The sequence below is a fragment of the Rhipicephalus microplus genome, chromosome 2 (genome assembly GCF_043290135.1).
Source record: "Rhipicephalus microplus isolate Deutch F79 chromosome 2, USDA_Rmic, whole genome shotgun sequence".
In the NCBI taxonomy this organism is placed as follows: domain Eukaryota; kingdom Metazoa; phylum Arthropoda; class Arachnida; order Ixodida; family Ixodidae; genus Rhipicephalus; species Rhipicephalus microplus.
Genome location: NC_134701.1, coordinates 63282471 through 63296173, shown reverse-complemented (window position 1 = coordinate 63296173; position 13703 = coordinate 63282471). Strand labels below are relative to the sequence as shown.

General features: G+C 48.5%; 1 protein-coding gene across 2 annotated transcripts in view; it reads left to right on the top strand.

Moving 5' to 3' along the window:
- LOC119169872 (arginine kinase-like) overlaps positions 1-13703 on the top strand; it is a 169161-nt gene that overhangs the window by 119263 nt on the left and 36195 nt on the right. For both annotated transcript variants that reach the window (XM_075886510.1, XM_075886511.1), the window contains one exon: positions 11683-11888. In XM_075886510.1, coding sequence (XP_075742625.1) covers positions 11683-11888 — 206 coding nt within the window. The remainder of the gene's footprint in view (positions 1-11682; positions 11889-13703) is intronic.

Below are 13703 nucleotides of genomic sequence, written 5' to 3'. Positions count from 1 at the left end.
AAGGTGGGAAGTAGACCCGAAGCGCAAGCCGTAAGAAAGTGTGCGTGCACCACCTCTCGTTTAGTCCTTCAAATGTCCGCTGGATGGCAGTGCTTCTATGTGGGGAATTTAGAAGCATCGGAAACACAGGAGCTTGGAAAACAATCTGTTCGCACTGACGCTGTGCATCGAAATAGCAGTAATGAACTCAGGTCTCTGTTGCTAGCATTTTTGAATATCAAGGGAGCGTACGATAGCGGGGTTCAAGAGGACTTGTGGGGAATACTAGACACACTGGGTGTGGAAAATGGAGTCACTAATATTTCAAAAGAAATATATAAAAGTAACAAGATAGTTATAAAGTGGGAAAACAGGTATCCAAGCCCACAGAGGTGAAACTGGGACTTACGCAGGGGTGTCCTTTGTCACCCTTGTTATTCATGATGTACCTAAAAGGATTAGAGGCCAACTTAGAGGGAAGTGGACTTGGCTTCAACCCCTCTTTAGTCAAACAAGGAAAACTCCTTCATCGGGCACTACTAGCATTAATGTGCGCAGATGATATAGTGCTAATGGCCGACAACAAGGAAGATTTGCAGAGATTGATGGACATCTGCGGTGATGTGGGAGATAGGTTAGATTTTAGATTTAGTAAGGAAATATCAGCAGTCATGGTTTTTATTTATAATGAAGATTGTGAGCTTAGAATACAGGAGGTCACGCTAGAGATAACAGATAAATACAAATATCTGGGCCTATAGATAAGCAACGGGACCGAGTACCTAAGGGAAAATGAAATATACGTGACGACTAAAGGTAACAGGAATGCAGCAGTGTTGAAAAATAGGGCACTGTGGAATTAAAATAGGTATGATTTTGTGAGAGGAATATGGAAAGGGGTCATGGTTCCTGGGCTGACGTTCGGCAATGCAGTCTTGTGCATGAGATCAGAAGTTCAAGCAAGATTAGAAATTTAGCAACGTAGAATAGGTAGGCTTGCTTTAGGAGCTCTCGGGAATACACCAAATCAGGGAGTACAAGTTGATATGGGATGGACATCATTTGAGGGCAGGGAAGCTAGCAGCAAGATAAAACTTGAGAAGCGATTGAGAGAAATGAAGGAGGAGCGTTGGGCTAGGAAGGTTTTCCGCTGCTTGTACATGAATAATTTCGATACAAAATGGAGGAAGCGAACCAGGAATTTGACTGGCATATACTTAGAAAACAGCAGGGGGCCAAACCAAAAAGAACTATCGGTTAAGAAGAAAGTGAAGGAAATGGAGACTGACATGTGGAGAATTGGCATGATTAGGAAGTCCGCACTAGAGATCGATCGAAATTCAGGCAGAAAATTGCCAAGGAAAGGATCTATGACAATACTCGGGGTGGTTCTCTACTGTTTGAGGCCCAGACGGGAGTATTGCAAACCAACACATGTCGCGCCAAATACGAAGGGGTAGGCACGGTATGCAGTGCATGTGGAGAGGAGGAGGAAACTTCCGAACACTTGACAATGATCTGTAAAGAGCTTCACCCTATAGTTCCGGATGATGGCGCAGAGTTTTTCAAAGCACTGGGGTTTAGGGACAGGGAGGGCAAAATAGACTTTAAGCGGGTAGAATTAGCTAGAAGTAGGCTATCTGATTGGTGGCTAAAGTCAAGGCACGAGTGAAAATTGAACCCTTCACTGCAAAGTACGAATCCTCAACCTCAATATTTATTTAAAAAGAAAGATCAATCAAGTGGTTAGTTCACTAAGTAGTACGGCTAGGTGGGGTTAGCCGCCGCCCGATCTGAAGGATACAGCCACATCCATCCATCCATCCTATATATGATGAAAAGATGCGAAATGGTGGTACTTGGAGTGTTGAATGGATGGACGAACGGACAAACAGGCAGATGCTTGGATGGACGCATGAACAGACGCAGGGGCGGAAGCATGGACGAACGCAGGGACAGACACACGAACAGACGCACGCACGGATGGGCGGATGGAAGCATGGACGGTCACACAGACGGACGCATGGACGGACGGAAGCAAGAACGAATGGACGGACGAAAGCTTTGCCCCACTCTCCATCAATCACTCCGTGGATATGCTGCCAATTTTTTTTTCATCTGTGGCCCATAGGGGCGCGTCAGTCGAGAGTTGTTCGAGACCTGCAACTGTACACCTCAATTTCGGAGGCCATGCAAAGTGTAGCGTGGTTGCGCCGTCCACCACAAGTGACGCTAGCGACCGAGAACATTGTAAAAAGAAGGAGGGAAAGAGTGTGGTAGCTGTTTTTCTTCTCATGCGGCAGGCACCTAAATAGGGGAGGCGTTGTTTGCAGTAAGCGCTGATGACGTTACCCAGATCTACGCAGACGGCACTGCTAAGGCGCTGCGTCTGCCTCTCGTTGTGATGGAGGGTCACTGAGAACACTCAATCGCGCATGCGTTTAGAGGAGGCGTTGGTCAAAGCAACGCAGCGCGACGTGTGCCTGCAAGTGCATGGCAGGCAGATCGGCGCCTGGCGTGGTACCACCGGCGTGTCGCGACGAAACAAACGCCGGCGCGCACACGTGATGGGTCACATAGATGTGTATTGGTGCCTTCAGTGTGGATTGTTGTCATGTTCTTACATGACACGCATCTTCTGATTACCATGTTTGCACGTCACATACCTTCGTCATTCATTTCAACGCCTCCTAATACAATTATGCCCGGAACCTGAGCCGCGAACGCACTGCTCTACCCTCTTATTTTACTCTCCTCCTTTGGTTCGCAGGCAAGCATCTCTCACAGCCGCCTCCTGCGAACACAGCAATGCTCACACAGTTGCCTCCATGCAGCCGTGATGTCACGTGACAGAGCAGCACGGTAATGTCATGTGACTGAGGCGAGCGGTTTCATGCAGCAGCCGGTCGCAACACAAGGCAGGAGGCATGGCCTCTGAGATGAAGTGCTGGTAGGGGGCTCTCAATTGAAAAGAGAGTGACGTTCCAGGCCTGGTTTTTCTTGGAGGCGTTGTTCATTCACGTGACGTATTACCAAATTTGGCATATGTCAAGCTAGTAAAACGGCCACGAGCACATCATGAGCGCAGCATGTAGTCATGTTGTTACATGACACGCATGTCATGATTTTCATGTTAAGGTCTGTCGCTTGTGTTCACCGTGCAGTCAAATATACCACACCAGTTTTGCAAATCCCATGTGAACGAAGCCACCGAAAGAGGAGCAAGACCATGAAATGTAAATCATGACATTCATGACATTCACATCATTGATTGATTGATGTGTGGGGTTTAACGTCCCAAAACCACCATTTGATTATGAGAGACGCCGTAGTGGAGGGCTCCGGAAATTTTGACCACCTGGGGTTCTTTAACGTGCACCCAAATCTGAGTACACGGGCCTACAACATTTCCGCCTCCATCGGAAATGCAGCCGCCGCAGCCGGGAATCGAACCCGCGACCTGCGGGTCAGCAGCCGAGTACCTTAGCCACTAGACCACCACGGCAGGGCGACATTCACATCTTGATTTTCATGATATGACTACTCGAATACGCCCGAAATGCAGTCATGTTATTCCATACCGAGTTTGGTATTGATACCATTATCCTAAAAGCCAGGAGAGCTTAAAGTCGTATGCGGCTAGATAGATAGATAGATAGATAGATAGATAGATAGATAGATAGATAGATAGATAGATAGATAGATAGATAGATAGATAGATAGATAGATAGATAGATAGATAGATAGATAGATAGATAGATAGATAGATAGATAGATAGATAGATAGATAGATAGATAGATAGATAGATAGATAGATAGATAGATAGATAGATACGCTCAATGTCGCCGAAGTTCACTAAGAAATGCTTCGCATTTAAAAATGAAACGCGAAAGCGACCACTGGCTGCGCGTGATAGGGCGGACGGAGCGATCCAACCAAGTATGGCACAGCTATGCGTCCACATGGTGGCACCAGGGTATGTCCACGCGCCCAATACTTTGCCCCGCGGGCGTCGACGACCATGCACGAACGCGCTTATCTCGTGGTGGGGGAATTGTACGTTTTGTGTTTTAACTGGAATGTCTGTGTTTCAGTTAACGGGCGCACGAAGTTCACATTTGCTGGCTGCCGAGTCCCCTTTGCTTAAATGGCAAGCTTTTTAAACACAGTGAAATAACAGCTGTAACATCCTTGAGTTCGCGCTCGTCTGCTCATGTTAGTACGTATTGTGCGTCGTTTTAGGGGCGAAGTTCCTTAAGACATGGTTCTTGCGTCCCCGATGTATGTAGTAGTAGTAGTAGTAGTAGTAGTAGTAGTAGTAGTAGGAGGAGGAGGAGGAGGAGGAGGAGGAAGAGGAGGAGGAGGAGCTGTAGTAGTAGTATAGTAGGTAGCCACCGCTCGTTAATTTTTGGAATGGCCGCTGTATGGCGGTACTTGTATATGATGAATATATTGCCACCTATAGTTGTGAGCCGGCAAGCGCTAGCGAGCCAAAAAGGGCAAAAAGAACGAAGAAGTGTGGTTAGCGCCTCGTTTGAAGATACACCCTCGTGTCTTTCTACCCCGCTGTTCCTGTCTTGTCTCTACGGCTCTTGGTGCGTGACAAACTTGTGGAAGTCTGTGTAATCTATACACCGTACCCCTCCACATAGCAGGAACACAAGCATCGTACCGGTGGTCACTCCTGTGCATCGCGCCAGCAGAAGAATCCGAGGGCAATCCCCTGAGTATGGACTCCTCGCAAACAACATGGCAGCTCCGACCAGCCCTACCGACACCAACCCAACCAGTACGAATGGCACAAAGCCACTTCAATGCACCTTACTCGCACCACGAACGCCAAATCCCTTTCATGGCACTGCACTTGAAGATGTGGAAGATTAGCTTGTTCATTACGAGTTCGTTGCCGTGCACAACCAGTGGGACGACGCAGACAAACTGAAGCACGTCTATTTCAGTCTTTTGGACGGCGCACGTGTCTGGTATGAGAACCGGGCAGGTATTCTTACATCATGGGAAAACTTCAAACGCCTACTTTTTGGGACATAAGCTAGCCCTGACCGTCGGGAGAGAGCTGAGCGCGATCTGTAGTCCCGCATACAACTGCCGAAAAAAGGTGTTGCGATGTATGTCGAGGAAATGATGCGCCTTTTCCACCGAGCTGACCCCGGCATGCCAGAAGAAAAGAAGGTATGGTACCTCATGCGCGGAGTCAAAGAGCAGCTTTTCGGTGGGCTTGTACGCAGTCCACCCAAGACTGTGTCAGAATTTCTCACGGAAGCCGTCACCATCGAAAGCACTCTTAGGCACCGGGCCCCGTCATACGAACGGCACGTCAACGCTTCAACTACGGACTACTTAGGAGGTTTCGGTGCCCAAATGGATTTCTTCCGAGAGCTGATACGTTCAGTCATCCGCGAAGAACTCCAGAAGCTGTCAGTGCCCTCGCAGCCCACTACCTCCTCGTTGTCCAGCATCGTCCGTGATGAAGTCCAGCATGCCTTAAGAGAACCGCCTTGCATGCGGGATTATCAGCCACCCGGTGACTTCTCCCGCATGTCGTATGCTCAAGCTTTGCGGCAACCCGTTACACCTGCTATTTCGCATCCCACCGTGGCCCCAGCCATGCTGCAGACGGTCAAAGTGACGCCTGTGGTGAAGCTGGGCACCTGTACCGACAGTGTCCTTACCGACAACTTGGACTACGTGGATGTTCGACGAAACCACCTTCACCCAGGTTCGGTCAGCGACTTCCTGAAATTGAAGAGTATGTGGCTCAACAGCGCGGAACTTCGTCATCCTTGCACCCCCATCACCGCAGCAATTTTCTCCTAATCGCCGTACCTATTCGAGCGTGTCGCAGGGCTCGTCACCCAGTCCACACCGGGAAAATTAACCACAGCGACATTCGGGGGTGAAGCCGCTCATACTGGACAAGCTCAAGGCCTCCTACCGACGCTTCCGCAAACTGACGATTCACCAACGACGATGACATGAGCTGGTTCCGCAAAGATTTCATTAGACATTCCAGTGCTGCTCGACGGTCGCAAAGTCAGTGCTGTAGTTGACACGGGTGCGTATTTTTCTTTAATAGGTGGAAAACAGGCTGCTCTCCTAAAGAAAGTGACGATGCCTCGGAACCTCAGGCCAATTCGTACTGCTGGCGGGCACATCGTCATGCCTCTCGGGGTTTGCACAGCACGAATACAGATTCGTGGTTCTACCTTCGTTGTCAGCTTGAGCGTTCTCCGTCAGTGTTCTCGAGACCTGATAATTGGCATGGACTTCCTGAAGGAGCACGGTGCTATCATCGACATTCGACAATGCCTCGTCACTTTCTCAACAAAAAGCGCCACAACAGAGCATATTCCCAGCCACGATCGAATATGTCTGCGGGTAATTGACGATGCTGTGATGATACCACCGCGCTCAAGTCTTATGGTTCAAGTGGCGTGTAACAAATCAGCACACGGCGTAATGGTGGCGGCGAGCAATCGATCCCTACTCTTTTCCCAAGGTGTCTGCCCAGCACGAGGCCTAGTAGACCTACAGGCTGGCCACTGCGAGGTACTTGTTGCGAACTTCAGCTACAAGCGCCGACACCTTTTCCCTGGTACTGTCATCGCCTATGCCTTCCCAGTAACCAATGTGACTGAGTGTTTTCCTTCCGAGGAACCGGTAATGTCGAAGCACCTCTCCGGGTCGTCGATTTAAATCCAACGCTTTCTGACGAAAACAAACGAAGGCTTAACAACCTGTTGATATAATTTCATGCCTGTTTTGCCCGTTCATCGAGAATCCGTCAAACATCGATTACCAAACACCATTTTATCACCTATGGCGACGCGCACCCTATACGACAACACCCTTACCGCGTGTGATGCGGGTTCTTGTTGCTGATTTGTTTCTCCTGGTTGAGCCCCGGAGAGTTTTTCTAATAAGGACAAAGCCGTTTGCTTAACAAACAACACCTAAACATTTACTGCAGAACTGAAGCAAAACTCAAACACAAACTACAAGAAATGAGTAGCTGGCTAAAAGCGGGATTTAGAAGGAAAACAAACATCTAAAGTCCCGAAACTGCCGACGGAAAGTCACAGCTACATGATGCAGTTCTGACGCGGTGATTCGGCGGTGCAGGGAAGAGAGCAAGTTCGATCTCACCAAAACGTTGCTGCTGTAATGGTGGCGACGGCGTGTACCGATGCTCGCTGGCGGCGACGATGGAACGGGACTCGCTCGGTGATGCCTGTGGCGGCCCAGATTCGCCCGATGAGGTGGCTGGTTGCAAGGCTCAGGCCCGTGACCCGAACTGCCGTTGCTGCACCCGCACCGGAATCTGCAGGTCTTGGTCTCGACCGTTGAGGCAGCTCGCCGTCCTTGGAAGGCGTTGTCCGGAGGTCCAGACCGGGTGAAGTCCAGAAGGCTCAGGTCTGCCACCCGACTGCCTGTCTTCAGCTCCCAGCTGTGACCCTCCTCTTGCCTCGTTCACCTCGAACTCCTAGCTCTTTTGCCCTTCAGGATTGGCTTCCTCTGGGGCACACTTGTCTCGTCCCGATTGGCCTTTCAAAACTCCGTGGTGATCAGCCATTGGCCCTTGTTTGCTTTATGGTCTTGGATGCTTGCGCTCCACGCTCTCACGTGTACCGGTCCTCGGCGTCGTCGTTGTTCAGGCGACCCAGCACGTGCACTCGGTCATCCTTTAATTTCGCGCACTTTTCAATCATTCACAATTACGCGCACCAGTCGCATCACCATCGCATCACAATGGCCCCCTTTCGAAGAAGTTTTTCCCGTTGAAAAACTGTCGTTCGATGCGCACCACACAAGCTATCACAACACACCGATGGCACCACACTGCTTCTTCGTTGACATGTCTCACGTCGAAACACCGAGTCCACAGAACGTAACATTCAACCAACAACAATAAGAAAAGTTTTTGGCAGCAACTAAGAACAGTACAAATACAGTCATTAACTCCAGTAACAGTCCACCACACAAGCATAACCTTGTAATAATAACACACAGAACATATTCACTGCAACCTACTCATGTAGTCGGCTCCAACATTCTCGGATCCCTTTATATGTTCTACGTGAAAGTTGTACTCTTGCAGTACTAAACTCCACCGCAGAACTCTGCTGTTGAGGTGTTTTGCTCGAGATAAGTACTGCAACGGTTGGTGATCTGTTTGAACCGTGAAATATGTCCCATATAAAAATATGTGGAACTTTTCCACTGCCCACACCAACGCGAGACACTCCCGCTCGATTGTTGAGTAGTTCTGTTCTCGAGGCAGTAGCTGACGACTGGCGTATTTTACCGGGTATAAAACACCGTCGTGCTCTTGCATAAGGACTGCACCGATGCAAGAATCGGAGGCGTCACTGCGGAGTACAAATCCACGTTTGAGATCCGGAGCCTTTAAAATAGGTCCAGACGCCAGAGCTTGCTTTAGTGTTTCGAAAGCTGTCTGCCCTTCAATATTCCAATTGATCTTGTTACTCTCCCTTTTCTTTGTCATCTCTGTCAGAGGCAGTGCCTTCTCAGCGTAGTGAGGGATTAGATCACGATAATATCCTGCCAAGCCAAGAAACGAACGTAGTTGTTTCTTCGTAGTGGGTAATGGGGCTTTGGCGATTTTTATGATCGTGTCCTCTACCGGCTGAATTGTTCCATCTCCCAGTCGATGACCCAGGAACACAATCGACGTCATTCCAATCTCCGATTTCTGGGGCTTAATTTTGAGTCCTGCTTCTCGAATCCTATTCATCAGTTCACTCAGAGTCTGCATGTGTTCCTCCCAGGTTGTCGTAGCGACGAGAACATCATCGATATAATGAACGACGTTCGGGATGCCCTGAAGGAGACGTCTCATTAGCCGGGTAAACACTGCGGACGCTGTTTTGATACCGAATGGCATATAGAGGAAATGGTAGTGTCCCGATTGGGTGGAGAATGCCGTTTTTAGCCGGGATTCTTTGTCCAAGGGCACCTGCCAGTATCCTTTCGTAAGGTCAAACTTGGAAAAGAATTTTCTAGTGCCGATCTCTGTAAACAATACATCCGTTCTCGGAATTGGTTCTGCGTCGGAGACCAACACATCATTGATGCGACGGAAGTCGATGCAAGTACGGTAACTCTTATCGGGCTTCTTCACCAGCACCAATGGTGAGTTGTAAGGTGAGTCGGACCTTTCAATCACTCCGAGTCGCAGCATTTCTCCGACTTCTTTCTCAACTACCTCTTTCATTCTTTCTCGCCCCCTCAATTCCCATGCGATCCGCCAAGGCCATTAGCTCTCGCATATTCGACATGATGTCAACCGCGTCAATAAATGAAGGTGTCAAACCAACGGCTTTGTCCTGTCGCTGCGGACGCCAGTTTGTGATGCGGGTTCTTGTTGCTGATTTGTTTCTCCTGGTTGAGCCCCGGAGAGTTTTTCTAATAAGGACAAAGCCGTTTGCTTAACAAACAACACCTAAACATTTACTGCAGAACTGAAGCAAAACTCAAACACAAACTACAAGAAATGAGTAGCTGGCTAAAAGCGGGATTTAGAAGGAAAACAAACATCTAAAGTCCCGAAACTGCCGACGGAAAGTCACAGCTACATGATGCAGTTCTGACGCGGTGATTCGGCGGTGCAGGGAAGAGAGCAAGTTCGATCTCACCAAAACGTTGCTGCTGTAATGGTGGCGACGGCGTGTACCGATGCTCGCTGGCGGCGACGATGGAACGGGACTCGCTCGGTGATGCCTGTGGCGGCCCAGATTCGCCCGATGAGGTGGCTGGTTGCAAGGCTCAGGCCCGTGACCCGAACTGCCGTTGCTGCACCCGCACCGGAATCTGCAGGTCTTGGTCTCGACCGTTGAGGCAGCTCGCCGTCCTTGGAAGGCGTTGTCCGGAGGTCCAGACCGGGTGAAGTCCAGAAGGCTCAGGTCTGCCACCCGACTGCCTGTCTTCAGCTCCCAGCTGTGACCCTCCTCTTGCCTCGTTCACCTCGAACTCCTAGCTCTTTTGCCCTTCAGGATTGGCTTCCTCTGGGGCACACTTGTCTCGTCCCGATTGGCCTTTCAAAACTCCGTGGTGATCAGCCATTGGCCCTTGTTTGCTTTATGGTCTTGGATGCTTGCGCTCCACGCTCTCACGTGTACCGGTCCTCGGCGTCGTCGTTGTTCAGGCGACCCAGCACGTGCACTCGGTCATCCTTTAATTTCGCGCACTTTTCAATCATTCACAATTACGCGCACCAGTCGCATCACCATCGCATCACACCGCGTTTCACCAACCGAATGACGCGCGATTCAGAAGCAAGTGAAGGAAACGCTTCAAGACGGTGTAATACAGCCATCAAGCAGCCCTTGGTCATCACCAGTTGTTCTTTGTGAAAAAGAAGGATGGTACACTTTGCTTTGTGTCGATTATAGGATGCCGAATAACGTCACAAAGGAAGACGTGTACCCGTTGCCTCGAGTGGACGATTCTCTTGACAGGCTGAGGCGAGCAAACTACTATTCCTCAATCGACATGAAAAGTGGTTATTGGCAAATTGAAGTCGATGAACGTGACCGCGAAAAAACGGCTTTTGTAACTTCTGACGGCCTGTATGAATTCCGAGTGCTTCCATTCGGCCTCTGTTCCACTCCGGCCACATTCCAACAAATGATGGATACCGTTCTCGCTGACCTCAAGTGGAAAAGTTGCCTCGTCTATGTAGATGATGTCGTTGTCTTTTCAAAAACGTTTGACGAGCACCTTCGTCGCCTTCGGAGTGTTTTTGAAGCCATACGATCCGCTGTCTTGTCTTTACGGCTCTTAGTGCGTGACAATATGATGAAAGATGCGAGATGGGGTACTGGAAGCGTTCACTATAAGGACAGACAGACAGACAGACAGACAGACAGACAGACAGACAGACAGACAGACAGACAGACAGACAGACAGACAGGCGCAAGCACGAAAGGACAGGCAGACGGAAGCATGAATGGATGGACGGAAGCACGGATGGACGGATGGATGCAAGTACGGACGGATGTACGACAACAAGGATGAACGGATGGACGCTTCGTCCCACTCATCATCATTCACTCCATGGATCTGCTATACTTTTTTTCTTGTTTGAAAAGTGTGCTCATTTTCAAAGGATCAATGTTGAGGAATTGTGGTGGTCCTGTAAGTGTGTGTTGTCTTCGTGTGTTTATCGCGCTTGAGCAGCTCACTCCACTTTCTTATCTGCTTGTCATTCTTCGGGTAACCTTAAAATTTCTTGCTATCACATTCATTGCTTCTCTTTTCCGCAATACTGTCACTTTCTATTCAAGACTAACGCCAAAACATAAAAATAAACGTAACAAAAAGGGCGTTCGAAGCGGCAAACGCGAAGATTACGCAAATCCGTGTACTAACATTGTTCCTAAACTGACTGAAAGATCGCAGCACAATAGTTACCGCTAGTTATCATTGGGAAACCATGCCCTGAAGGTCTGGAGTAGTTTGCAACGAAATTGTTTGATTTGTTCTATTTGCATATTGTGAAATAAAATGAACTTACAAGGCTTACGAGAACATAATAACTCTTGGTTCCTGCACGGAAACTGCTTATACCAGGACATAGTTTCCAGCTCTCAGTTCGGCATACGGCCAGATAAGGGCGATAGTGCAGATCAGCATTATGTGGGGCGCTTTTTTTTGTGTCACAGAGTGGTGTCTTCAGAAAATGCCAGAGGACGAGGGGGAGGCGTGGACAAGGCTACTTTGGCGAAGCTCGAGGCAGGCTTCAAGAAACTCCAAGATGCCAAAGACTGCAAGTCGCTGCTCAAGAAGTACCTTACCAAGGAAGTCTTCGACAAGCTCAAGACGCGCAAGACCGGCATGGGTGCTACCCTACTTGACGTCATACAGTCAGGTGAATGCCCATGTAAATTATAGGTGTTCATAGTTTACTAGCCTCTTCACAGGTGTACTGCAGAACAACGTTTACATAGCGTTAAGTGTGCTGTTTTTCTGGTCTTCAGCATGCTTATAACCTTAACATAGTAGACAATTTTTACTATTGGTGATAGCCCAGGCTGATAATAACCTAGTAAGAAAACCCATAAAAACTAGAGATCTGTCTATCTAGTACACAAAGAAATGGCCACAGCGACAACTGCTGAAATTAACTTCACAGGTTTCATCGTGTTGCTTGAACCAAACAGCTTGTTCAATTGTGACTAAATAAAAAAATAATTACGCTTACTTTGACATATTGACATTTTAGTTCTGCTCCTATGAACTGATATAGTCGTTCATAACGCAGCATATTGCACACCTATTAAAATGCATAGACTGAACTCACTATCGCTGCAAAGAACGCATTTGTTGTGACGGTCCAATACCCTTCAGATGAGCACAAAATTCATTACGAGATGGCGAAGTTAAGCTTACTTCGTTGACAGAAGTTTGCGTGAATTGCCGGCATCGTTCCATTTCCGAGTTTGTGCGTTAAGCGCGTGTTAGAATTCCTATTCTCTTCGTCGTCGTCACAGGAAAAAAATTTGGAGTCTACTTTCAGACCTTTCCTTTTCTTTCTTACAATGCTCCCAACTCATCGATGCTTCACTTTGCGCGCATTCAGTTACTGCATAACACCAAAATATTGATTATTCTGGTAGAAAAAAGTTGCTTAGCAACAAATAAAGTCCTGTATACAATCTACCGTAAAATGCCGAGCAAGCCCCCCCCCCCCTCCTCCCCAATACTTTTTCGGGAGATCTCAAATAAGTGCCAGTACCCGAGCAAGACACACCCTTCCTATACCCAGGCAACTTTTTTTTTTCAAGACAAGCATCACTTGTGTAAGAAGAACCTGAAAAATAAGTTAGCTGAACGCGTATATAATATTGTTCATTGGAATTCGGTCGTCAGTAAATAAAGAAAACACTTCATAAGAAACATCGATAATCATTTTTCAGAAGCTCTCCTCCGCCATCTTGAGTTTCGGTCTGAAAACGAGCATGCGCTTCCCACCAAATCTGCTCAAATAATCCTTCACCTAAGGCGCAGACACTTGCTAGGCATTCTACGGTAGGTGGAAAAGGGGGTAAAACACATATAGACGAAAACTAGCAAGGACAACGTGGATCTGCTTACTTTCCATTGTTTCCAGAGGTGGGAAGGAGTCGTACGAATGCGAAACACGTCGGCTCTGTTTCAAGTTCATATTCAAGAATATCTTTCTGGCGACTTGATGCAATGATGGGAACTGGTCTTTAACTGTTACACAGTCAAGCCTATATTGAACTTAAGCCAGTTAATGCACTTTTGAACGTCTTAAGGTACAAGATCTTCTGCTGGACGCGCCTCGCTAACTCTAACAAGCCGGCTACGCGTCGGACGGAACGCCGCCCCGCTCTACAGCGGATGTCGAGCGTCTCTGCGAGCGTAGCAGCCGTCGAAAGGCGCCTATCTCCCCCTCACTCCACAGACGACATGATGGATACGCAGACCGGCCAAGACACCACAACATTCGAGACAGTGGATGAGGAAGAGCACAACGCACAGCCATGGATCACTACTGCCAAGGAGTGAACAAACATCGACAGCCACAGTCTCAAACCCCACCGAAGCAAGAACAGCCAAGAACGTCGTCTGAGCCCGCTCCACGCCAAATCCGCCTAAGACGCGTCTACCCAGACTGCCACAACTTTCTGCCCAGGACTAGAAGATTGCAATCCGACCA